General features: G+C 43.5%; 1 protein-coding gene across 4 annotated transcripts in view; it reads right to left on the bottom strand.

The window, feature by feature from the left end:
• PHLPP1 (PH domain and leucine rich repeat protein phosphatase 1) overlaps positions 1-26,305 on the bottom strand; it is a 159,885-nt gene that overhangs the window by 36,117 nt on the left and 97,463 nt on the right. For all 4 annotated transcript variants that reach the window (XR_013841117.1, XR_013841118.1, XR_013841119.1 and 1 more), the window contains exons 4-10: positions 22,067-22,233; positions 13,657-13,803; positions 12,667-12,897; positions 10,270-10,472; positions 7,759-7,819; positions 4,948-5,043; positions 763-918 (exon numbers count right to left, since the gene is read on the bottom strand). Coding sequence is in view for 1 of the 4 variants with exons in the window: in XM_079984895.1 (XP_079841021.1) it covers positions 763-918; positions 4,948-5,043; positions 7,759-7,819; positions 10,270-10,472; positions 12,667-12,897; positions 13,657-13,803; positions 22,067-22,233 (1,061 nt within the window). In the remaining 3 variants the exon portion in view is untranslated. The remainder of the gene's footprint in view (positions 1-762; positions 919-4,947; positions 5,044-7,758; positions 7,820-10,269; positions 10,473-12,666; positions 12,898-13,656; positions 13,804-22,066; positions 22,234-26,305) is intronic.

The following is a 26,305-nucleotide window of genomic DNA, read 5'->3' as shown; positions in this document are numbered from 1 at the left end:
CCCTCAAAAAGGAAGAAAAAATCCAATGGACCTCTATCCAGTAGCATGAAGCACCTTTGACCAAGATTCCTGGCAGTGTTCAAAAATTAAAAGCCAAACCTGTATCCTCACAGCCAAGGGCAACAGGTCCAAGAATTAAGACACTCCGCAAGAAACAAAACTTAAAATGTACTGACCCTAGGGAGAACAAGTGCTGGTATTCCAAACACACTCTGTTGCAACGCATGATCGGTGGAAACTTTCAAGTTTAACTTCAAGGAAGGAAAACTCGTTCTCTCTTGAAGAAAACCAGCCAATATATTTCATTTTTTTTAAAAAAAACAGCTAGTACACCCCCTTCTAAACCTTGGAACCACAAGAAGAATTTCAATTTGAATGGATTAGAAAGAGCATCTGCTCCCTTCACAGATGGCTCTCAGGTCGAAAGGAAAGGTAACCTTATGTAGAATCAGAAGACTGGTCACTCTGGAGCGCCATTATTTTAGGGCTAGAAGCTATGACTTCAGAAAATGGGGTGGGGAGAGGGGGGGAAAGGAGGAAGCGGTAAGCTCATCAACTAATTATGTGACCAAGACAGATTGAGAACGCCAAACAGCTTGGAAATTCTCATCTCCTCAACACTTGAGAAATTTGCAATAGGATTTCAACTGAATGGGCAGTCACACAAAATTTGCTGGATTGTAAATAGAGGCAGAGAGGAGATACCGAAAGAAGGTAGGGGAGGCCACACGAACGCACACACCGCTTTTGCTTTCTGCTTACCTGTCAGCTTTCAACAGCAAATTAGATGGCAGCTCTGTAAGCAGGTTGTGTTGCACGTCCAAGACCTCGACATGCGTCCGTTCGATCCTCTCTGGTAGCCTGGCTAATTGATTGTGTCCTGCGAGCAACTTCCGCAAGCTGATATTGCAAAATAACCTGGGGGGTGGGGGTGGGGGTGGAGAAAGGAACAAACAGTAAATGATACAATACCAATACATGTGGTACAGTCCTCTCAGGGCCTCTTCATGGACCAGAAGCCTAGGCACAGAATCCACTTTCTGGTTAAACTAACCACGGTGTGTCATAACACTCGAACAAGAAATGGTTAGTTTAAACTATGGTTTCCTGAAACACAATGGCCTGGTTCAGATGTAACATTAAACCGTGGTTTGGCATTACAGAAAGCAGCCTCAGGCCTGAACAATTCCCCCTCCTCTCCCTTCCTTGCAACAACGCCAGAAGTGAGAGAAAGCATTTGCTTTGTCATTGTGTCTGAACTAGGCCAAATGTGGCTAGTTTAAACTATTGTTTCTTGAAATAATTCAAAACCTTAGTTATTGATCTGAGTTTGTTCTGAAACTTAAAAACAGTTTAGGCACACCCGTCAGGATATAATACTGTAGTCAAGAGAGCTAGGCTTTGGCTCTCTTCTGAACATACTCTGTGAGGAAACCATAGTTTGTGGCTGTGTGATGTGTGAAACACTTCTCATACACAACCCCTGATCAGCGCCATTGTTTGAAAGTGCTGTTTGGTCAAAGTCTCTTTCTTTGTGGGGGGGGGGGGGAACCACCCGAGGAGAATCAGTTCCTAAAATATTGCTCATCCAATATTTCCCCTCAACCAAAAATGACTCAACATCTTCTCATATTCTTCCTCTCCTCTTCCAAATTCTTCCCCTCCCCTCCTTTCCTCCCCCTTTTTAATACTAGACTAACGTAAAGCTTCCTTCCAGTTCTACAGGGAATGAAATTTATCTAATCCGCTTTACTGTCTTGAGCTTTTTACATGCTAGGGGCGGCCAACCGTTCTGTTTCCACATAGAGAAGGGGGAGGGAGATAAAGAGAGAGATGCTTTATAAGACACATTAATGGGCAATGTGGCTTCTGAAAAGCCAATTGAACTAAACAAATTTAAAGGTGGAAATCGAAACCACACCATGAATCTGCATTTTTTTAAAGTTCTCAAGCTCTGATTTTGAATCAGGTGGTCTTTTGAGGGGTGGGGAGGGATATATCTTGCTGAAGATGGGAGATTATTCTCGTCTGCCACCTGCCTTGTTCTCCCTGTGGCTGCATCTGTACGTTTTAATCAGAAGGCGCCCATGCCCCACGGCTGACCCTTCTTTCAATCAAAGATTCTCAAATTACTCAGCACTGCAGATGCCTCCTCCACCCGTTTACGTATTAGAAAAGACACACACACACACCCCAAGCCCTCCTCCCCACCAAAACCCATGCCTTTTCGCTCTTCTCCCTTACAAATCGAATCCACCCATTGTCATCATCAGGCCACAAACTACAGGTCACCGGGGCCATCGTGCCAAAGCAATCAATAAAAGACATTGTTTTCCCTTGGTGGATGCTGTCAGATAATCTGTGCAAGTGCCATCATTTGCAGTTATCTCAGGATGACGACTGGGCTGCATCGCACAGCTGAGGACGTAAGTCAACAACCTCCACTTCACTTGTTAAAGACAGCACCCGAGTGGGTGTGGTTGCTAAGTTTGTTGCTCCCTCTCACTTTCTCTTGGTAGCGTGCCCAATCTAGCACTGAAACAAACGTTTGTGCGCTTTCCCTTTTAATGAACTGTTGGGAATTTGCTGGAGCTTAACTTGAAGGGGGGGGGTTCTCTCTCTTGCCTGCAGAGTTGTCAACAGCATAAACTTTAGTCATTTGGGGCGGGGGGATGGCAGGCATCAGAACTATAGGAGCCTGTTGTTAAGCTATAGAGGAGACAGCTTTATGAATCAGCTCTTTATGGAGCAAGGGGCAAGGCTGCTGCTATGCTCATGCCTGCAATTCAAGACCTTCATCAATAAAGTATATAAAAATCAAGAAGCCTTGTTTAATGCTCGCAGGAGGCATTAAAAAAAGATGACTATGACTGCACCCCAAAGTGTGTATAACTTCGCTTTTACACCTTTGTGCTTTGTAGATTTGTGCAGAGGGACTACAGTTCATTGGAAGAACACACACTTCCCATGAAGAACTTTTCGGGTTCAATCTCTGGCCTTCCTAGCAGATGATGAGGAAGACCTCTCCTGCCTGGAGCTACTGCCCATCGGAGGATACGTGGGCAAGATGGACCAGTGGCCGGCCTTCTGCATAAGGCTGCTTCACATGCTGAGATGAAAATAGTATCTGCTATTCTAGTAAGCAGAAATTATTCAGAACTGCCCAAGCACCCACACACTAATGCTTAGTCAACTCTGCATGTATTCTGCATTTCCCCCCTCTTTTACAATCATTGTGCGAATGAACCAAGAGCATAGTACTCAACTCACTACTCCAAGTTTATTTTGCTTGGTTAACAAGGACAGCTCTTACCCCTTAGAAAAAGTCTTGGAAGCATGTGAGCAATACCTGGTGAAAACTCGGAAGCCCAGGGAAGTGGAAGCAGTTAGTGTTCTTTTTTTGACCAACAGAAGCATAACAAATTGCATAAACTATGCCAGCCTTCCCTAAGCTAGTCGTTGGACTCCTAGCTCCAAACATCATCACCATTATTTATTAGATTTGTAAACATTCCTGGCCACTGGTCATGCTGATGGGAGCTGGACTTTGACAGCATCTGGAAGTCACCAGTTTGGGGAAGCTGGGTCTAAGCAAATGTATGCAGAGATGCTGGGCCAGCTATAAAATAAAAATGGTCCCTGAACTTTAAAACTGTGGTTTTAGATTATTCAAAGTCTTTCCAGTTCAAGCAACTGCTGTCATAACAAAAACCACCAAAGATTGCAAAGTGTTCTTACACTTTGGAAACCTAACCAAGATAACATTAGCTGCACTCCTTAGTGATTATAAGTGATAATCCAAAACATTTAAACAATACCATACCCCCCCCCCACAAGGCCTTTAACCTAATTCTTCCCATCTTGCCTTTTTCAGCCTTGAATCCACATTTTCCTCTCTAAAAACAATTTTTTCCTCATCTCTACTTTTTCAACATGTTTACACACGAAGCGCTTTGGTACTAAATCCTCTGTGTGGTGACTAGCTGTCTTTATTGCTCCATCTGCCATCCAATCCTTTTTTAAAAACATTGTTAGATGTTAGAGCTGGGCGATATCTGGTTTTCAGCTCTGTGGCTAAACATCGTCATTAAACTGATATATCACAATGTCTGAAATAAAGATGGAGCTATGCAGAGACACTGGCTGGCTTCACTGTTTTCCCCACGGTATTATTTTTGCATAGCACGCACACACACATTTTGATTCACAATCTATTGCCTGCTTATAAATTATGAAACTGATGTCACAATATGGACTTCAAACAGGTTTGACGATATTACCGCTATATTGCCCAGGCCTATTAGGTGTTTGTTTGTTTGTTTGTTGGAGGTGAGGCAGAGATTCTGTTTACGCCATATAGCCACAGGGCAGGTTCCTAGGAAACTGCCTCATACCAGGTGAGACTATTTGCTCATCTAGTTCAGTTGTGTCAAAACCAAATAGCAGTGGATTTCATGGCTTTCAATCCCTCCTAGCCCTACCAGAAGATTCTGCAGATCCTCTACCATTAAGCCGTGGTCCCTTATTCCATTCACACCCTTGAGATTCGAAAGGTTTTTGACTACTGAGAAGAACAACTTTAACATTTATTGAAGAAGCCAGGCATCATGATGCTGAACAGCATTAGAAGGTCTGTCTACAAATTAAAGGAGTTGGGTGTTTTGTTTTTGTCTGGATTAAAGAGGAGGAGGAGGAGGAGAAGGAGGAGGAGGAGGAGGAGGAGAAGGAGAAGGAGAAGAAGAAGAAGAAGAAGAAGAAGAAGAAGAAGAGAGGCTGTGTTGCAGCTTACAACACAATGGCACCCTGTTAGGTTGAAAAACATCAAACAGAAGGCAAAAACAAAATACCCGTCCATCTGTAACCGAAACAAGCTAAACACTGACTCCGCAATTGTTTCTGAATTGTGCGTCCTGTTCCTACTTGTGTAACTATGTCTGCAAGACTCACCGGGCAGGCAGTTCACATATTTGATTGTGGCCCAGATCCAGAACTTCCAGCTTCCTGCTATCGCAGACCCATTCAGGGAGGCTCTCAAGGTGGTTTCTGCACAAGGGAGGCAACAAACGAACAGGTTAAGAAGCATGGAAAAACTAGCATATGTGATTTAAACCAGGATAGGCAATGCAATGAAATGTTTGGGGTTGCAAATGCAACTTGTCCAACACTGGGCCAGACACAATCACCTGTTGTTTCAACCCAGCCACTCATCTTGGAATGGAATTCGCCGCACAAATCAAGGTTTCCACAATTCTCAACCCACAACCTGCAAAATGATGCCATGCAGTTCAACAGCAAGAGCTTATTGTTGACCATGAGCACCACAGGTGCATCTAACAGTAACATGCGGCAATAGTGCTTTGCTTTGCTTGGGAGCAGGGAGCAAAAGCAAATGAACGCTGTAGAAAATGCTAATAGCAACTGGAACAGTAGCAATGTGCTTCCTTTCAAAAGTGTAGCTTTTCTTACACGCTCGCCTATGTTTCCATTGAATATATTTAGGATTAGCCAGTGCAGATTTTTGAATGCTCATTAAATTCAGTGCAGCCAACTGGAGGCAGCCAGATGTTGCTGGACTCCAACAACCAGCCGGTCCAGCAGTCAGCATGGTCAACGGTCACGGATGATGTGAACTGCAATCTAACAACCTCTGGAGGGTCCTACATCGACTAGTCCTGCACTTATAGATCAATCTTGTCTTCAAAGATTTTTTACAGCACAAAGAGCGTGTGTACAAAAATTCCAAACCACTCTGCACAGAAACTTCCAAGATGGCATTTTCACAGGAACTAGAGTTTAGACAAAGGAAACAGGGGCAGTGGCCATTCAACCAGATTCAGGAGAACTCCCAAGAACCGTATTCCTTCATTACCAATATTTACTCTACAAATGAAAGTTTGTGCCCACAAATACATCCTGCTGTATGTATCCCTTTTTCTTTGGTGGGTTTTAAATAAGGCAACAGAGCAGCATGTTTAGCTGTTTTCTTATTCAGCCCAGGGGAAGTTTACCCAAAATGCTGGCTTGCAGCTCTGTCCTGTTCTGTCCTTTACACTATCAACAGTGCTTTGCTTATAGTGAACTGAGTACATTTCCAGTAGAATACCAGCTTGGAAAATAAGGGGATTTTTTTAAAAAGGCTTTACTCGTCCCTAACACATTTTTAAGCTGAAAGTATTTGCAGGAAGACAAATAGTACATCATTCACATTTTGGGGTTGTGCAATAAATGCCACGTTAATCAAAGATATGAGAAAAGAAAGTGAATATATAATCTTGTTATGAAAACAAGCTGTCAACATAGCTAGCCTCAGATATTGGGAAGTCAAATATTCCTCATTACGATGACTTGTGGAAATAACGGTGGGGGGGGGGGAGAACACACTGATTTTTCTAATAAATTACTTATCCATGCGCACATACTGATGAGATTCTGGCACGCAAATACATTGACTCATGCACTTGTATGCTTCAAGTCACTGGCAGCACCCTCAGGCAACACCCTTGTCTCTTTGGTGCTCTTGTTTAGACAAAACAGTCACTTCGCTCTTTAGGACAACTCAAGGTCTGGTGCTCTTTTTAAAAAAACAAAACAAAAAAAACACCCACAACAATGCTCAAAAATGCAAATGACCTCCTCTGCTTAGAATCATGTTGTTTTAATCCTAGTGTGCAGGCTCTTGCAGGCATCAGAAACAGCATCGCATGCATGGAATCGGAAAACTTTTCTCTTTTTAAATCTAGCTGTGTTGGTGTAAGTGCCCTCAGTGAATGTTCCGCAGGAGGGAAGGGAGACAGAGGTACCAAGCAAAACCAAAGCACATGAGTACGCAATGGGAGTGAATCTTCCGGTCCCTGCAGATTTGTTTTAACAACCCTAGGGTCATACATTATTGTTTGTAAGGGGATTTCCCTCAGTGCTACAGATTAATCCAGGCATAGGCAAACTCGGCCCTCCAGATGTTTTGGGACTACAACTCCCATCATCCCTAGCTAACAGGACCAGTGGTCAGGGATGATGGGAGTTGTAGTCCCAAAACCTCTGGAGGGCCGGGTTTGCCTATGCCTGGATTAAGCACTGTGATTCGAGGGAGAGTTGACATATAAGCCAAGGCCTTTAAGATAGGGCTATTTTACTAGTGCGCTTAAAGATTTGCTCTGCAGTGTAATTTGAAAAATAACCCAGGTCCAATGCTGCAGTGTGTCTGAAACACAGTCACAAACTTGCCAGATGTATTTGGCTGTGTCTTTTAAAACCCAGAAAACACTCTTCAGATGATGATGATGGTGATTTAAATCACCAGATCTCAGAATGAACATATTGATTTGTAGAAGTCATCTTCACAACGAGGAATAAATGGAGTCTGGGCATTCCAAAACACATTTTGACAGCTCCAATTAAAATAAATAAAATTTTAATTTTAAGTGAATAAAATTCTAGCACGTGCTAGAGGGGGAGGGAGGGGGGGCGGAGGGAGATTTCCTTGTTCCAACCTCTCTGAGGGTTGACGCAGACAGAAAATTAACCAAAGCCTTATTTCAACTTAGGTTGGTAACCGTTACATGTAATGCCAAACTACAGTAGAAGATGGAAGCAGGGAGGAGAGAATAAGTAAGGAAAGCTCATGCAAACTAATGGATCAATCCTAAACAGTAACCCCAGCTACTTGTGTGTCTCTACAAGCCCTCTTAGCAAGGCTACAGTAATTTTTGTTTCAGCCATGCTAGCACCGTATTTTCAAAAAGGTATATTAGGGCTTACCTAGAAACATCCATGTATGTCAGATAGTTCGGAACTGGATACACATCAAGGTGAACGAGTTCTGTGAAAGGAACACAATTAATATATACCAGAAACAAAGAAAAATTAGGATTGAAAATAATATACTACTTCCCAGGTTTGTTGTTTCCCCATCATGCAAGTTACACATTGCACACTGTAAGGAATATTTAATATGGCTTAAAGGGATCTTCAATAGACATAGTACAGTGGTACCTTGGTACTCAAACTCAATCCGTTCGACTCCTGAAACCATTCAAAAACCAAGGCGCGGCTTCCGATTGCCTGCAGGAGCTTCCTGCACTGAAGCAGAAGCTGCATCGGACATTCAGCTTCTGAAAAATGTTCGCAAACCGGAACACTTACTTCCGGGTTTGAGGCGTTCAGGAGCCGATTTGTTCGGGAGCCAAGCCGTTCGAGTACCAAGGTACCACTGTACACCAGTGGTTTCTTCCATTTCTCCTTAGCTTCCAACAGACATAGTTCTCTGTTATTTAGGAAAGTTTTCCTCCTGCTGCTGCTTCCTCAAATGCAGTCTCAAATCGGTTCTGTGATTTGAACTGCAAGTCCAGTACGTTACAAAATCTGAGAGCCCAAGGAATATTTTTATCCCCAGGACTAAGACATTCTTAAGGTTTGATTCGTGTGTTTGTGATGCACCACTTCAGACTGCCAGGAGGCAGGGAGAGAAATTCACGATTGTGGAATTCACCACCACACACACACACACACACACACACACCATCCACACAGAAAAACATCCACATCAATAGCTAAATCCTCTTCCCAACGTCTAGTATTCTGCAGGGAGGAATTTTTCACTTTTCATGGTATAGAGCAGCATTCAATCACCGACCGACCCCGTCTGCAGCAATACAACCCAGACATAGGTTTATCTCCTGAGCGAGAACTAGGCTTATGGTAAATCAATGATTCCTCACCCAATCATTTCCCAAGGCTATTCTTCACACAGCACCACCAGCAGCACTTCATTGCACTGCCTTTCGTTTGTAGACAAGAAGTCTATCCTAACACTCTCTTGACCTTACATTAAATCCTTCAACTCATGATTAACAGACATATCCATTTTTATGCACACAACTAACAAAGCCTAATCCTACAATTGCAACGTTCATCAGTCCAGGTATCCATTGAAACAATGGTTTGGCAATGCTTGGATTTTGCTGCCAATTTCTGAAACCCATGCCACTGCTCAACTATGCACAGGGAAATTTAGGGTGGTCTTTTCTTAATCAAAAAGGGCTAAGAGGTTACACAACAAATCAATCACCATGAACTTAGGGCCTATCTGCAGTCCAGAGGTGGGAGACGGCAGAAGAAAGAATGAGAGCTACTGCTGCCTGTTCGTAACTCACTGAGCTCAGCTGACTACTTCAATCAATTCTTCAGTGCTTCCAGCAGAGAGAGAAGACCTCAAGGTCCTATGCTCAGCAGAAACAGCTTTATGCAAAAGACAGTTGTGCAAATCCACTTTATTTGCATAATATATACAAGTGGACTTTTTTTGGCCCAAGGGTTGTTCTCGCTGCAGAAAATGCTTAGCCCACTCTGAAAACCAGAGCAAGGGACAACAGGCTTTCCTGTTACATGGGTCATGATTAAGTCCAAAGGAAACTAAAAAAAGAAATGATACAACAAAGAGGCATGTGGCACCTTAAAAACTAACAAATGTTAATATGGCATAAGCATTCGTCAAACACATGGGGTGTGAACCTCAGTTTTCAGGCAGAGTGTGTATATATATGCACATACAAGTGCACACAGGTGTTAAGGGGAGAGGAATGTTAACGGCTGGAGATAAATGGCAACGGGATGTGAAAATATAGCCTGTGACAGAACTTAAATGCATGCTAAATGGTCCTTCCCAGCAGCAGCAGTTGGTGGCAACACAACCATCACAGAATTGTTGAGTAAATTAACACCAATGTAAAAGGTAAAGGTAAAGGGACCATTAGGTCCAGTCGTGGCCGATTCTGGGGTTGCGGTGCTCATCTCGCTTTATTGGCCGAGGGAGCCGGCGTACAGCTTCCGGGTCATGTGGCCAGCATGACTAAGCCGCTTCTGGTGAACCAGAGCAGCGCATGGAAACGCCGTTTACCTTCCTGCCGGAGCGGTAGCTATTTATCTACTTGCACTTTGATGTGCTTTCGAACTGCTAGGTTGGCAGGAGAAGGCCCAAGCAACGGGAGCTCACCCCGTCGCGGGGATTCAAACCGCCGACCTTCTGATCGGCAAGTCCTAGGCTCTGTGGTTTAACCCACAGCGCCACCCGCGTCCCTAAAATGCACAGTATGAATGCATTATTATTCATTTCTGACACTGGCATGGTGGTCCTCTAAATGGTTTGCATCGCGCTTGTGCGCTAGGGGCTGGATGAATCCTGAACCTAAACACAGCATGCAAATCCACTATAAGACGAGCAGACCAGAAAACACCTAGTCCTTGTCTGAACTGCCTTCAAAGCGAACTTACCATTTGAAGTGGCGTAAAGAGCTTTAAGCAAATATCCGCTGATTTTGAGGCTGACCAGCTGGTTTCTTTCACAGTGCAGTATTTCAACGTTGTTGAAGATGGTGGCGTCAAGTTCGCCTAGTTTATTGTCCCGAAGATCGAGCTGGGTGACGTGATGTAGGAAATCAGCGCCGTCCGCCACCAACCTCCTAATGACATTTAACCTGGAGCAAGAGAGGGAGGGAAAAAAATATGCTGTTGATGGGCGTATGTCAGCAAGAGTTTGGAAAGCCGACGTTTTGGCTCTAAAACTATCATTTTCTCAGTGTCCCAAGCAAAAATGAAATACAAGCCCAAAATCTGGTGCTCAAATGGGCCCTGTTTTTATGAAAAGCTCAGTGACTTACATGGAGGTCCCCAATGGTCTCCCTTCCAACGTTTAGTTCTAAGTAACGCTACATCTTCAAGCACCCTCCAGGTCATACACTAGACCCTTTTGCTGAAAATCTTGGAACCCACCACGATAGGTTGTGAGGCAAACAGCATGAACTGCTCCCAAGTATCTGTCCCTCATTTCGCTGGGGCATTAGAGGATGCTGAGAGATAGCTCCGTTGGTAGAGCATGAGACTCTTAGTTTCAGGGTCAAGGGTTTGAGCCCCACGGTGGGTGAAAGATTCCTCTATTGCAAGCAGTTGGAATAAATGAGCCTTGTGGGCCCTTCCAACTCTGCAGTTCCATAAACTGGCAGGTTGCATTTTTATCATCATTTTCGAAGTTTTGCTACTGGAGATTGTGCCTATGCAAAAGGAAGCTTGATACTGCTCTGATTAGTTCTGAAATGGTTGCAGCCAAAGTGGGGTCCCGTTCAACTTAACCATATGCATCCTTCTTGTAATCAGGACGTATGCTGAATAATCCCAGCCAATGAAAACATGCATTTTCCAAAGTGCAGCGAACATCAACATTCACATATGAACGTCAACAATCCCAGATCACTTTACCACTGTCAACATTAATTGATGGCGTATGACTGACAAAGAGGGAGATATACATCAGTGTATGCTGACAACTCTTACTTTGAGTACTTGGTGCATTAGTACAAGTTAGTACTTGGTGCATTTCTGAGATTTTGCTTATACGCAAAATTCTTCCGGGATTGCAGATGTTCAAATGGGAATGCGACATTCCCCAAACTTAGGACTTCCACTATAATATATGAATACCTTCATAGACTAAAGCACTGCTTTGAATTCCTCAGAGGATAAAAAATTGGGGAAGAGGGGTTTATATAAACATGAAGCTCTGCACATATGCCAAGTTCTCCATTTGGTAAAGGCATTATAATAAAAGTTTACATCCCACCCAAATCCCAACACTTGACAATGGTGATGCGATCCAATAGGTCAGTATTTTATATTTGGGGTGGGTCACCCAAACCCATACATGCCCATATTATAAATCATGGCAGGTCGAGACAACTTGTCCTGCCCAGTCCTTGACTTGCTGCAGAAACAAAGGTGATCTATAAAAAGCAGCCACCTGTACAATTTCATTGCACTCTGAAGAGTTCAGTTTTATTTTCAGTGCTGAGCTGACAAGATCGATTAAATCACACAATCAGTAGAATGCTTTGGGGTGCAATGAAAGCTCTGGACTGCACTTCTTTCTTTTTCTAAGTGCTCTCATCCCTAGATTATACCATATGCCATCTTCTAGCATGCATAAGTTAACTCCTCAACCTGCTCTAACTCCTTAACCCATTAAAACACAGGCATCTCCCTGCAGCTGTATTTGGAATTATCAGGCAATGGCCAAAACCTATGAGCATTTAAAGAATTCCGTATGATATGTACATTGCTTTAAATGTTGTATTTTTTAAATTAAAAAAAAAATTCTATTCCGTTTGGATGGAGCGGAGAGAAGAGAAGGCCTCACCCATCAGCAGATGTCATTGGTAACATCAGTTGATGGGTAAAGGGGCATGATTTAGGGGAAATGGCCTCATGGGCCAAACCAGACCTTTTGGCAGGCCAAAACTGGCCCACAGGTCCTATCCTTGAGGTAAGGGATTGAATCCCTCACGTACAAGGTCAACAGTATTTGCATGAAGATGAGTAATTATTTCTGGTTGGTTAAAACAGTCTATTTCTCAATTTTGCAGGCTAATGTAATAATATGACAACTAAACACTGCCAAACCTGCATTTACTGTAGAGGAAGTCACTCTTAATTTGATTGCTTGCGTGAAAAAAGAAGCAGAGATATTTAACAAACATCACCCATAGCACTGAAAGCCCTTGCTCGCAAGCTCAGCATCTGCATATGAAATTTGTGACCAGTCATAGCCAGTATCTTGAAACGATGCGGACAGCCATCTTCACTCTTGAGCTTCACCAGTTCTCTCGCAAGGTTACGTACCTTAGATCTACATGTTTGATGTGTGGCATTCTGTTCAGCGCCTGCAAGCAGAGCGTTTCCAAGCAGTTTCCAGACATACAGAGTTTGTCCATGGCAGGCAGCTTCTCTAACACCTCGGGAATGCCGCTGAACTCGTTGAAAGAAAGACCAAGATAGTTAAGCTGGGGCATCCTTTCCAACTCAGCAGGAAGGCTCTGGAGGAAGTTCCCATCCAACAAGAAGGTCTGTAAGCTATTGAAGAGAAGAGGGGGTTGTCAAAAGCAACATTAAAAAAAACAACCCAAAACAACTCTTTATAAACATGTATTGCAGCAACTCCAAAGGACCTTCTGGCAGTTCCCCTGTTGTGAGAAGTGTTGTGGTTTACAGTAAGGTCACCCCGGATTTACAAATCAGCCCCCTGACAAAATTCTACCATTCCTATTGAAGATGAAAAGTGTCCCCAGATTCATTGGAAAAAATCTGGTAACCTTAGGTTACAGGGAACCAGGCAGAGGGCCTTCCTGGTAGTGGCACCCGCCCTGTGGAAACGCCCTCCCATCAGACGTCAAACTGATAAACGATGACACAACTTTTAGAAGACATCTGAAGGCAGCCCTGTATTGGGAAGCTTCTAATGTGCTATGCTCTGTTGTGTTTTTGTATATCCTGTTGGAAGCCACCCAGAGTGGCTAGGGCAACTGAGTCAGATGGATAGAGTACAATCAATCAATCAATCAATCAAATAATAATTAATATTATTATTATTAGTGTCTCTATTCTGGACCCAAGTGAAGGTGCTAGTATACAAGAGTTTGTCACAGTTTAAGTCCTCTGTATGTGAAGAAGTGAATCATACACAGGCACTTTTGCTGGCCGTTACAGATTTAGTTGTGCTTAGGCCTTTAGCACACACTTTTGCCGTGACTCAGGCATCGTTGACCCAGGCTAACCCTCTGGGAGGAGTTGGTGCACTCAGGGTTCATGCTGCCCTTGGCCATCTGTACCTACTTGTTCATATCACCGACGGCTGCTGGAATACTTCTGAGTGCATTGCAGGACACGTTGAGCTCAGTCAAAGTTGGAATGCTGCAGACTGCCAATGGGAACTCTCCTAAATGATTGTTGGAAAGGTTAAGGCTCCTCAGTTTGCTGAACCTACGATTGGGGTGGGGGGGAGAGAGGAGAGAAGGAGTAAAACAAAACAATAAATTGCGTATTAAATTAAGGCCATGTTATGCAGAAGAAATAAACTACCCATAGACTGTCACCAAGCAGCTGCTTAAGCCACACAAATTTATTTTCCGCAGTGCTAAGAAAACAATTAGCAACATGATGCTGGAAGATCTTCAGTATTAATGGTATTCTCTACCAATGTGTTTCCTCAATGACAAAAGGTATAGACTTAGGAGGGGAAAATATAGTTGGGGGTGATCAAGGGGTTTGCAATAGTGTCCTGAAAACCCCAGGCGTTTACAATTAGAAAAGCAGTCACAGCTCAAATATGTCATACAAAGTAGGCAAGCTTGCAGAGTTTTAAATGCAGTTATTTAAATCTCTGTGCCTATCTTGCATCAGCAGCCATTGATCATGCCAGTAGTATAGCTGGTGCAGAACTGGAGACACACAAATTCAGAATTATTTCCCCCCCCCCCCCCAATTATTATTCTCTTAAGTGGGAAAGGATGAATACTTGGAGCAACCTTGACAAAGGCTTCCTTGACAGTATGTACAGACACCTAAGGCAACACATCTCTGAGTCAAAATGATATTTTCTTTTTTTTTTTGAAGGACAGAAATTTCTCCTGGTGTTTAGTATAAATCCTATTTTCCTGCAATTCAGCCTGATAGAAGTACCCTTAAAGGACTACAAAGGTGCTATTTATTTCAATATATACCATGATAAGTTACCATTTGTATTTACCACCCCAAGTTCCAAAATGTTCTGGAAAGTTATCAGCCCTCAATAATTTTTGTTTTATCAGCAAACAAGCTGCACACACAAACACCTTTTCTGAAGATGGCAGCTGTGTTGCCCCTGCTGCAGCAAAAACAGCTAAGATTCTCGCGGCACTGTAAACAAGCGCCTAAAACCAAGAAAGCAGCCATCTTCCCATCTGTGAAAGGTTGCACAGCTGGTCACATGGCGTTGATTTTTAATCACCAGAAAGTGGCATTTACAAGCTTTTGTTTTAATGCCCTATGCTTCATTTATCCCAAAGTTTTGCTAAAAACCTGTTCAAACTTTTCCCAAGCTTCCGTCTGCAATCATGAGAGCTAGAAACCCATTCTATTGTAAAAATGCAATCTCAGTTTGTCAGCATGTAGTGGCAGGTTCTGCAATCTGAGAAATATTCCACGATCTGCAGCACAACCATAGTCTTGAAAATCCCTACACACACACAGACACACCCCAATATAAACCAATTGTACTAAATTATAAGTCCCATGGGAGGTGTGTGGATTTAAGGGCTTTCTGAGCAGAAAATATGCACTGCATTGCTTCTCTCTATTTGTCTGTCATGACTTTACAACCAGACAGAAAATCCTCACCAGAAGCTTTCGAATTTCAGTAAAGCCAGCAAGTGAATCACTGTTAAGTTTTCAATTAGCAGCACTTGTCAGAAAGCAGTTTCTTAGCACCTTAATTAGACTTCTCTCACCCTGGGTAACTGCTCTTTAAAAAAGCAAACTAATTCCATAAGGGTTTTTTTTTTGGGGGGGGGTTGGTTTTTTTAAAGGCTTCCCTTGGAAAGGGGAAATTATTCTTTAATTCCTCCTTGGTTATCCCAGCATCCCCAAAGCAGAACTTGCCCCTGAACTTAGGCCCATCTTTGATTGCAAGAAAAAAGGGGAGGGGAAAAACGTGAAGTGATTACTCAAGGAAGAAAGGGGACAATCCAAGTTACCAAGACTGCATGTGCAGCCACATTGTTCAGGTTGCCTAACAACAGGGAGTAGGGTGTGTGTGCCTGCAGGCAACCAGCTAAAGGGCTGAATGCAAAGATCTGTGTCAGCTTCAGATGGATGAGAGGAAGCTCTTTTCCTGACAAAGTTCACTAGAGAGCTTTGTTTTCCCTTCATTCAATCTCCTCCCAGTGCATGATGGGAGTGAGGGAGAGTCATGGAACATACACACCCATAAGAACAGAGGCAATGACAGTATCCATCAAGCATCAAGTTATTGATATTGTTGTTGTTTACTCGTTTAGTCGTGTCCAACTCTTTGTGACCCCATGGACCAGAGCACGCCAGGCACTCCTGTCTTCCACTGCCTCTCGCAGTTTGGTCAAACTCATGCTTCAAGAACACTGTCCAACCATCTCGTCCTCTGTCATCCCCTTCTCCTTGTGCCCTCCATCTTTCCCAACATCAGGGTCTTTTCCAGGGAGTCTTCTCTTCTCATGAGGCACCCAAAGTATTGGAGCCTCAGCTTCAGGATCTGTCCTTCCAGTGAGCACTCAGGGCTGATTTCCTTCAGAATGGATAGGTTTGATCTTCTTGCAGTCCATGGGACTCTCAAGTGTCTCCTCCAGCACCATAATTCAAAAGCACCACATCCCAAAAGCACCTGTAGTCAGAGGACTCTCCCAAGGATATCATCCTTCCTCCCCGCCCACCACCAACAGAACTAGGGCAAGAAATTCCTTGGAAATAATGGAGCTCAGCATTGGTAACTGGGCTGATCCACAAAGCCCACCTCAGGCATAACTGCTTAGATCAGCCACTGCTTATTAGTCAGAAAACAAGGGGCATTTTCTTAAAAAATAAAGAATTCCCAAAATGGTCCTGAGAACTTCTAGGACTCACAAAATGTTGAAGCTATAGAATTTAGAAAACACTAGAATTAGGCATTATTTAAAGAGAGAACTGCCTGGATGGTACTGAATGCTGAACTCCTATCTTTGCTGATGCCATTTGATGTGGTGAGAAGGTCAAACAAATGAGGAAACCAAAGCTAAATAGGTTGCCATTCCTTGATGACGAACATCAACGCTCCAGCCATTTTTTTCACAGGTGTTTTTTTTTATAGTAAAAATATCTAAACCGAAAATATTAGTGCATATTGTTACAAATATGCAAAATTTAGCTGTGACCCTGCCTACCCAAACACTATTTGTATGTCCACTCTTAAACCAAAGCATTCTTAAACCAAGGCGTGCTTTCCCATAGCAGCGGGGGACTCAATTTACAAATGGAACACACTCAACAGAAAGAGGAACATGTTCTGCTTCCAAGGCAAAGTTCACAAACCAAAACACCTACTTCCAGGTTTGCAGCGTTCTTAATCCAAGTTGTTCATAAACTAAGCTGTTCTTAAGCCAAGGTACCACTGTACTCTAAAATCTAAGTTCCATCTTTCTTTCATCTCTCTCATACCTGCTCATAAACAAGATGCCCTAAAGATTTTGGAAGTAATCCCTTCATTGTGTGAACTGCACCGAGGATTCTTTTTTTTACAGATTTGTTACCTCGCGATTCACTTCATAAGGTCTTATTCATTGGCCGAAGCATTGTCTCATTTCAAAGAAGGGTAATAAAGGAGGTCTGTCCGACTCCCACACGAGTTGTCCACCCCGCGCAGGGCAGTGGCGCCCTCTATTCTACCACACTGAATTCATGCCTCTCTCACGTGCTAAAAATTTCCAGTGTCAAGTTTATCTGGAGAAATTTTTTTTCTTTCACCTTTCCCCAACCTGAAAGAAGAACTGTTACAATAGGATTGTTCTTTTCATCACAAACATTTCTCTTTTGAACCATAAAAGGGCCTGTAATGGAATTCCTCCACAACTTTGCTCTAAATCTCAAGCCAACTTGTATCAGAGGGCAGGGGGTGCCAATGAAACACGGCAGTATAGCTACCATCTGAGCTGCATAGTCGTAAACTGAGATTTTAGGAATAGCCATTCCTCCGTTTTCCGATACAAAAGAATCACCCAAGATACCGCTGAACAACGACCAGCGTTTATGAAGCTTCTAAATTTATATTGCCAACATGTCAGTGTATTCACGTATAAAAAGTGAGGGTAAGTTAAAACGAAAAGTGAGTGAAGACTCCATTCGTGGTAAGAAACATCTTAACAGCCACAATATGAGCTTCCCAAGTTTCTTAATGAACAAAATTTAGACAAAGCTGTAGCTCTGCCTTGCATTCAGAAGATCCCTAGATTCATCTTCTGTCATCTGGGTGCCGTGTGTATATGTGAAACAGTGCATAGTGGGGAACACCATCTAAAAAGCCTGTAAATTCTCCTGTAAACCTCTGAAAACCCACAACCGCTCCCTCCAAACCTCCTTTCTCAAACTCCAACTATCCACAGGCCTCAAAGGTCAGTGCAAAGGCTCATGGGATCGCAGTTGCAAAGGCTCCTGGGACTGCTGGCCGTTTTCCTGGTCTTTTGAACCCTTTTGCCCTTTTCCTGCACTTTTCGGGCCCTCTTTGCGCCTTTTGGCAGTTTAAATAGATTTAATTTATTTCCCGGCGTTGTACAATATATGGTCATTTGTGACTCAAACACATGCAGGTAGAAAGACACCTGTATCTGCTCTCTGAAATGCTGGAGAGCTGCCGAAATTCTGTGAGCTAGATGAATCAACTGTGTAAGTCTTATCAGGTACTTAGGGAGTTCCCTATGAACTACAATGAAAAAACCTGATATTTTAGGTTTTTCCAGCCATTCTGACCAGCAAATACAGAACAGCCAAGACGTTCAATTTTGAGTCATACAAAAAGAAAATTGCTGTTGTTGTGTCTCAATAAGTCACTAAAATGGATTGGTCAAGGGTCTCCATTTGCTTCTGGAAGGAATCAGAAGTCTGAATGGTCTGGTGGTTCTGCCCATCACCATGCATACGGTCAACTGCTGATAGCTTGCTGGTGGTCCTTACTGTGGGCCACACATGCAGCTAACCATAAAGGTGGTTCTCACACAGTATAATGCTACAAACAGACTCTCAACAAGGGGAGGCCAGCGGGCAAGTTCAATTTGTAACATAGGTTGAGAGGCAAAATTACAAGGCCACTCTAATTCTCCATGGAAAAGTTCCACGGGAAGTTAATTGTGTTGTTTAAAAAGCACGCTTCTCTCAAAATTAGAGGCTAACTTGTCTCCATAGCCTGACTTCCCTGTAAACTTTCCATTTGGAATGTTCTACTAAAAAAGAGCTCAGTGTGGCGGCTGAAACTTGCTAATCCAACGATTGTCAATGCGGTGACTGTAAGCCCACATGTGCCCTCTGATGCCTTCTCTGCTGCTCACAGAACCCTCCCCTTGCTAGAAGTAGGCTTGGCAGAAGCTTGCTCTTGTAGAAAATGGTATTCCATTTGCGATGTGTGCATGGCTGCAGTGTTTGTGGTGCCGGCAACAGCTTCTCCACTTTGCAAAGTATGCCATCGGACCCCAAAAAGTTTGGCTAACATTTTACCTTGCCTGCTAAGGACCAAGGCTATTTACGCCTTGCGTCAAGGCATTCACGCAATCACGCCATGTTTTTAAGACATGTATAATGCTTTTTGAGCACATCGGCAACCTTGCCAAATGGAAAAGCTCAGCTCAATTTTGCTTGCGTGATTGAAGGATACAGGCGCCACAATCCATTCTACTCTTGATATTTCAACATGGGCTCCCTATCGGTCTCTCACGGCACAGGCCGCTGCTACGCTGCATATTAACCTGAGTGAGATTTCCCCCAATGCAGCATGGTTATGCTTACCCAGAGATAATGCCCAAGGGATATAATGTACCTCACGCACAGCAACAAAGGCCTAATTACTTTCTTTTCAAAGCAGACAAATGGCCGCAGATGAGAGATCAAACCAGGAGTGCGTCCAAATCGCAAGCGTTTTGCTCAACAGATAATAGAACTTTTGTGCTCTCCACAAGGAGAGTCTAAAAGATAAGAGAGAATGGGCAGATTCAAGAGGGACTTTATTAATGCAAATAATATGAACCGAATATGAACTGCCTATATTGAGGCAGACCACTGGTAGCTTTAGGTCAGTATTTTCTACTCTACACCGACTGACAGTGGTCCTTCAGGATTTTAGATGGCAGACATCCCCACCCTTTTATGGTTTTAGTGCAAACTGGTTCTCGGAAATGCTGTCAAGCACATACAGGGGCGATAAGCTCCCCAGTGTACATTTCACAGGAGGGTTCCGCCGCACGTACAGGGAAGACACATGGTCTTAGAGTTAAACTGTGAATATCACAGCAAAGCAAGCTCTCTTCTCGCTGCATGAGGGGAAAGGTCAGAGAATGCCAGCCCTGGGGGATATTTTATACACGGACCGATTACATACTCCAACCAGAACACACTGCTCAACACACCCCTTCCTTGGAAAAAAAGGGGAAAGGAATTTTTGCTGATAAGCAGCCACAGCACAAACCGGCACCCGATAACCAGCGAGTGACAAGACACGACTGTTATCGTTGAATGAAGCCGCTGGAAACCGATAGTTCTGAGAATCACTCGGAATTATACTGAGAATTCCCAATGGAATTCTGCCGGGTCACATTTGGGGAGGCCAAAGGCACGTCTCTGTTCATGAAGGTGTTTTGTTTGGTGGAGCAGCTGCTGGTTTGGTGGCTGTTCTGGCTTGAAATCTTGCCAGTTTTTTACTGTCATTTTTATTTCCTTTAATTGCTGGTAATGGCCGCAAGAACCAGGGGGTGTGGGGGGTGTGGCAGGAGATATAAGATAAAATGGGCTTGTGACTTATCCCCAACCAAAGTACTGCTGTTCAGGATAGCAGCAAGCCAGACCTGCCCTCCTCTAAGGTAATATTGAGCCAAGAAGAGGAGGAGGAGGAGGAGGAGGAGGAGGAGGAGGAGGAGTTGTTGTTGTTGTTGTTGTTTGGATTTGATATCCCGCTTTATCACTACCCGAAGGAGTCTCAAAGCAGCTAACATTCTCCTTTCCCTTCCTCCCCCACAACAAACACTCTGTGATGTGAGTGGGGCTGAGAGACTTCAAAGAAGTGTGACTGGCCCAAGGTCACCCAGCAGCTGCATGTGGAAGAGCGGAGACGCGAACCCGGTTCCCCAGATTACGAGACTACCGCTCTTGACCACTACACCACACTGGCAAGTTCACTCTTCCTCTTCCCCAACCCACTTTCTGATCTTTTTCCCAAATGGACCCTCAGCATTCTGTAGTTATTGGGGAGTCATGGAGCATGCTCATTGCCTAAGGCTTTTGCCTCTAATCCTTTCAACACCCAACCACCCAATTTCACCATTAGAGGGAAAAAATTTTTTAAAAAATGAAACAAATCCATAAACAAAACCATACTATGCTGAACTGAGATTTGCTCGTGGCTATATCACATAAGGCATAATGTAAGTAGCAGAACATTTGAGTACCTGGCTTGCACACTTATAGGCAATATATGCACTTGTGTTTATTCTGCTTGCTTTATTCTGGTACATGCAGGTCAGTTTTTGGACTTCCTGACATCTCATCATGTAAATATCTCCAAGTCAGACAAAGGATGAAAGCACGACTCTTCGTAGAATTTTTACTTTTTTTGGCCACCAACCCAAGCAATGTTATGAAATGCCTTCTACCCTTTATGTTCTCTTTTAACCAGTGGTGAGACATTTGGAGGCGGGCGTGAGGAACGGCAATGCCCCCTCATGGTGTTGGCGCCTTTTCACCGCCGCAATGTGTTGCTGATGCTTTTAAGCACATAACTTTCTTTCCATTCATCACAACCAAATATGCATAGCTGTATAACAGTTGTCCCCTTGTACGACGGCAGGAGAGGGCAAAGTATAATATTTGGACCAAATGCTGCACACGTTAAGTTTCAACAGAGTTTTGACAGGTTGCTTCAGTCATCTGCTCCTGTTTTATATTATTGTGTTGGTGGGTGTTAGGTGTATAAATTGGACTATTGATAGTACCCTCAGATTTGGAACTAACCATTTGCCTGGAAAAACTGTGATATGGAAGAACTGCCTTCAAAAGAGACCACCAGGGAAGCAAGCCTTTTAAATGGGAAAGAGTTGGTTCTTTCTCTCTTGCAAACTGTCAGAAATGACCAACAAGCCAAGCAGGCTAGGACAAAAAAAATATTATGTGGGCCAGCAACAATTTGTCATTTTCTTTGCAATAGTGATGAAATCAAGCACCTCTAGGGAAGATTCTCCACCCACTTTTGGCAAGGCCCTGTACCCAGAGAGGAACGCACCCACTGTTAAGATACTCTTGCATCAGTGAATTCCCACGACACCATCGTGTTATGTAAAAACTGGGCAAGGCTCTTTTGAATGACAGTTGGGACGCCCAATTAGGTCCCGTGGAATCTCAAAAGGGAACAAAGCTGGAAGCTTCTGAGGAGCTGATTCAATCCATTCTAGACAACAGTGAAAAAATGGGAACACTTTTTTTTTTTTTTTAGCTGTTGTTAATGTACCTTTGTAGCTCGTTCAGTCCCCTGGCTGTGGACGGGCTAGGGTTCAGCCTTAGGAAGTTTTGCTTCAAATTGAGATGAGTGAGGTCCTGGCTATAGAAGAGGTTGGCAGGGAGATACTCCAGGCTGCAACATGAGAGATCCACTGAGCTTATTCGCTGCGATGCAATCTACAACGAAACAAGGAACCACAACATTAAAATCAACAAAACACGAGCATTTGGCTTCTTGCTTGACCTGGGGCACTTCCTGTTGTAGTGTTATCTGCTATATCTTAATAGAATACCTGTTTATGTGAGTGAGTGAGTGAGTGAGTGAGTGAGTGAGTGAGTCAGTCAGTCAGTCTGTCTATCTGTCTGTGTGTGGTAAGCCCATGAATATAGTAATTGGTCACCCCAATTCATGCATCACGAATACAGTACATTTTGCAAAAACATGCCCTCAGGGCCTGGAGAGTCCTCTAAACCAGTGGCTCCCAACCTTTTAGTTATGGCAACCCACAAGTCCAAATTTATTTACTGTTGTGACCCATCAATTTTAGCTTGCATTTTAGCTGCAATTTTGCCTATGCATATTCAAGCAAAAATTTGCACAACTCTCCTATTAATGTGATACACAACTCTCCTGTGCATCAGAGGCAAAGCTGTAAGAATCACTCAAAACAACTCCTTGTATGAGCACCTTGGGGCAAACCATCACTGTATCTGCCACCATTGGTCAGAGAGCATGTCCCAAGTGTTAAGATGCAAGACTCAGGCTTTTTCTGATATTCGATTACAAGTTTCAACAAAGTGTTAAAAAAAAATTGTTGGCATATTATAAGAGTTGTCCATCATACGAGCACATCACATCAGTTCAAAAAAAAAAACACACCATTCTGTTTATTTATAAAGCCCACGACCCACTTGCCCAGGCTATGTGACCTACAGGTTGGGAAACCCTGCTTTAAACCTCAGAGAAGGAAGAATGCAGTCAGGAAAGGTATACTTCCCCCTTTTTCTTTCCTTCCCCCAAATATCATTATTTTAGATTTCTAGCCTGTCTCTCAGGGTGAAAGAGAAACCTGGTGAAGAGGGAATATTCAGGGCAAAATAACAGAATCTTCAAATCCTAGCTAGTGGACTTACTAATTGCTAGACGCCTACAAGTTAGGATACAAGGATTCCATTCTCTGTGCATAATGCAAATACTGATCAAGAGAAAAAGGCTATTTTGGGAAGGTCAGCAGAGTATGTCCTGACTGGGGGAAAAGGAAACAAAGGCAGAAAAAGATAGCCCACCATGCTTGCCCCCATCGCAAGGTTATACAGATCTTTCAGCTATTCATTCCAGCACCAAATAAAGCCATGCTGCTCACTTGACGTTTTTACTGCGGCGGCTTTTTAAAACCTCAGCTAAGAATATAATCAAACGAATCATCTAAATTGGACAGAAATGAAAAGGCGAAGTAATACTAATGGCTTTGCAAGCCGTACCCAGGGAAAACAGGCAGGAGTTCATTGCTCTGGAGAACTTAATGGCTGAACATTGGCAGTGAGAGAGGCTGGCTGGGTTTGACTGGGTTATTTGAAAAACAAAGATTCCAGAGAAAACTTAATCCAAACTGCCCAAGTTAGAGAGGCATGGTCAAAGGAAAACTGGGCTCTAATACAGGGTATTTCAAGCACTTTTATATGCTTTATCCTGGTAATTCTCACAATAGACAGCAGTGTGAATGAGGTCAGCCTTAGTATTCCCACACTTTAAAGGAGGGTCTCAAAAGAGAGGTGGTGGCTTGCTTCAGGTCTGTCTAGTAATAATAATAATTATTATTATTTATACCCCACCCACCTGGCTGGGTTTCCCCAGCCACTCTGGGTGGCTTCCAACAAAATATTAAAATACAATAGTCCGTCAAACATTAAAAGCTTCCCTAAACACGGCTGCCTTCAGATGTCTTCTAAAAGTCTGGAAGTTGTTTTTCTCTTTGACATCTGGTGGGAGGGCATTCCACAGGGCGGGTGCCACTACCGAGAAGGCCCTCTGCCTGGTTCCCTGTAACTTGGCTTCTCACAGTGAGGGAACTGCCAGAAGGCCCTTGGCGCTGGACCTCAGTGTCCAGGCAGAACAGTGGGGGTGGAGACGCTCCTTCAGGTATACTGGACCAAGGCCATTTAGAGCTTTAAATGTCAGCACCAACACTTTGAATTGTGCTCGGAAACGTACTGTAATCCTGGTCCGATAAATCATACTTATTTCAGAACAGGGCCAAGGAATTCATGACTCAGGAGATCGGAACCAGATTCTTCCTGGCTCTTGGCAACTTACACCGTACTACATAAGCTTTCAAGTTACTGAGATAGGGAGGTGGGACACTTCTACCCATTTATGGAGCAGTTGATGAAAGGAAAACCATTCTCATTTTAGCTCCAAGGAAAAAGCAAGCAAGCAAGAACAAGAATTCAAATTTCTTAAGGACATTCCCCACCAGTATAGAGAATTTTCACACATCACACACTAAAAAGGCCCTATTTTAGTGTATGAATGAATGTTGTGAGATGATGGACCCAACTGGGACTGGGAAGCAAGATAAAAACCAAAACAGACCAAAGGTTAGAAAGCAGAAAACACAGCGCCTTTCAAGTCAAATACATGTTCCAGCCAATGCACATTTTCCATTTGGCAAAGAGATAGTTATGTGAAAATAGTGCTTTTAGTGTTATGTGTGAAAAGCATCCCATGAATTTACTCCAGGTCCATTTTCCAACTAGGAACTCTCCTACGTGCAATGCCAACTAATATACTGCAAAGGTCATCTCAGAACTGCTTCTCAAGTTAGCACTCTGGCAACGTAACTTACTCCGATAATTGGAATAATTTCATGTTGGAATTACCATGCAAACTATGTGCAGGCTGTTGCATGGGCCTTAATCTCAAAACCACAGCGGAATATGCATGGGAAATCAAAAAGTGTGATTGCACAAGCAACACAGCTAAGCATTAATTTTTTGGGGGGGTGGGTATTATTGGGTTGTGGTTTTTATTTTGATTATATATATATTGTCATATTTATGTTGATCTTTTCTGTGAAACGCCCAGGGGTATAGGGCGGTATACAAAATTCAATAAATAAATAATTAAAATAAAATAATTCATTTTGCACTTTTCAAAAGCTGCGCTCATATTTAACCACCATCAATGAAAATTTGCTCTGTACAAAGCTATATACTATTTGTGTATCACTCCGAAGGCAGCAGCTGAAAGCCCCACTTAGAAGCCAATTCTAGAGTTTTAACACGGGCAGGAATTACGTGAAATGGGAATGAAGATTCTTCTTTGCTAGCCAGCAAAACATAGCAGGGGGTGTGAACTAGCATTTAAGGCATGGGTAAGCAAAGTAAGGCTCGGGGGCCGGATCCGGCCCAATCGCCTTCTGAATCTGCGGATGGTCCGGGAATCAGCATGTTTTTACACGAATGTGTCCTTTTATTTAAAATGCATCTCTGGGTTATTTGTGGAGCATAGGAATTTGTTCAATTTTTCCCCAAAAAATATAGTCCGGCCCCCCACAAGGTCTGAGGGGCAGTGGACCGGCCCCCTGCTGAAAAAGTTTGCTTAAACACAATAGAATCCTTCTGCTAAAAATTGTACCTGCTACCCCTGGTTTTTGGTAAGCACTGCTGGGTGTGTGTGTGTGTGTGTGTGTGTGTGTTTAAGTGCTGCCTAAGCAGACAGCGCTTTTGAATTTATAAACAAGGGTTTAAAAACAGTTAATCTAACAAATGAACTTGCTCGGTTTTCGGGCCCATGTGCCCATTTGGAAATCTGTCATTGGCATCGCAAAATACCGATTAACAAGAGGAAAAACTGGGGATTTTCAGCACCCCACCCCCACCCCGACACCAATGCTATTCCAAACAGGAAATACATTTACACATAAAGTAAAGGTAAAGGTACCCCTGCCCGTACGGGCCAGTCTTGACAGACTCTGGGGTTGTGCGCCCATCTCACTTAAGAGGCCAGGGGCCAGCGCTGTCCGGAGACACTTCCGGGTCACGTGGCCAGCGTGACATCGCTGCTCTGGCGAGCCAGAGCCGCACACGGAAACGCCGTTTACCTTCCCGCCGGTAAGCGGTCCCTATTTATCTACTTGCACCCAGAGGTGCTTTCGAACTGCTAGGTTGGCAGGCGCTGGGACCGAGCAGCGGGAGCGCACCCCGCCGCAGGGATTCGAACCGCCGACCTTTCGATCGGCAAGCCCTA

This window comes from Podarcis cretensis, assembly GCF_951804945.1.
Source record: "Podarcis cretensis genome assembly, chromosome: 7".
In the NCBI taxonomy this organism is placed as follows: Eukaryota; Metazoa; Chordata; class Lepidosauria; order Squamata; family Lacertidae; genus Podarcis; species Podarcis cretensis.
This window is presented reverse-complemented; position numbering and strand designations above follow the sequence as displayed.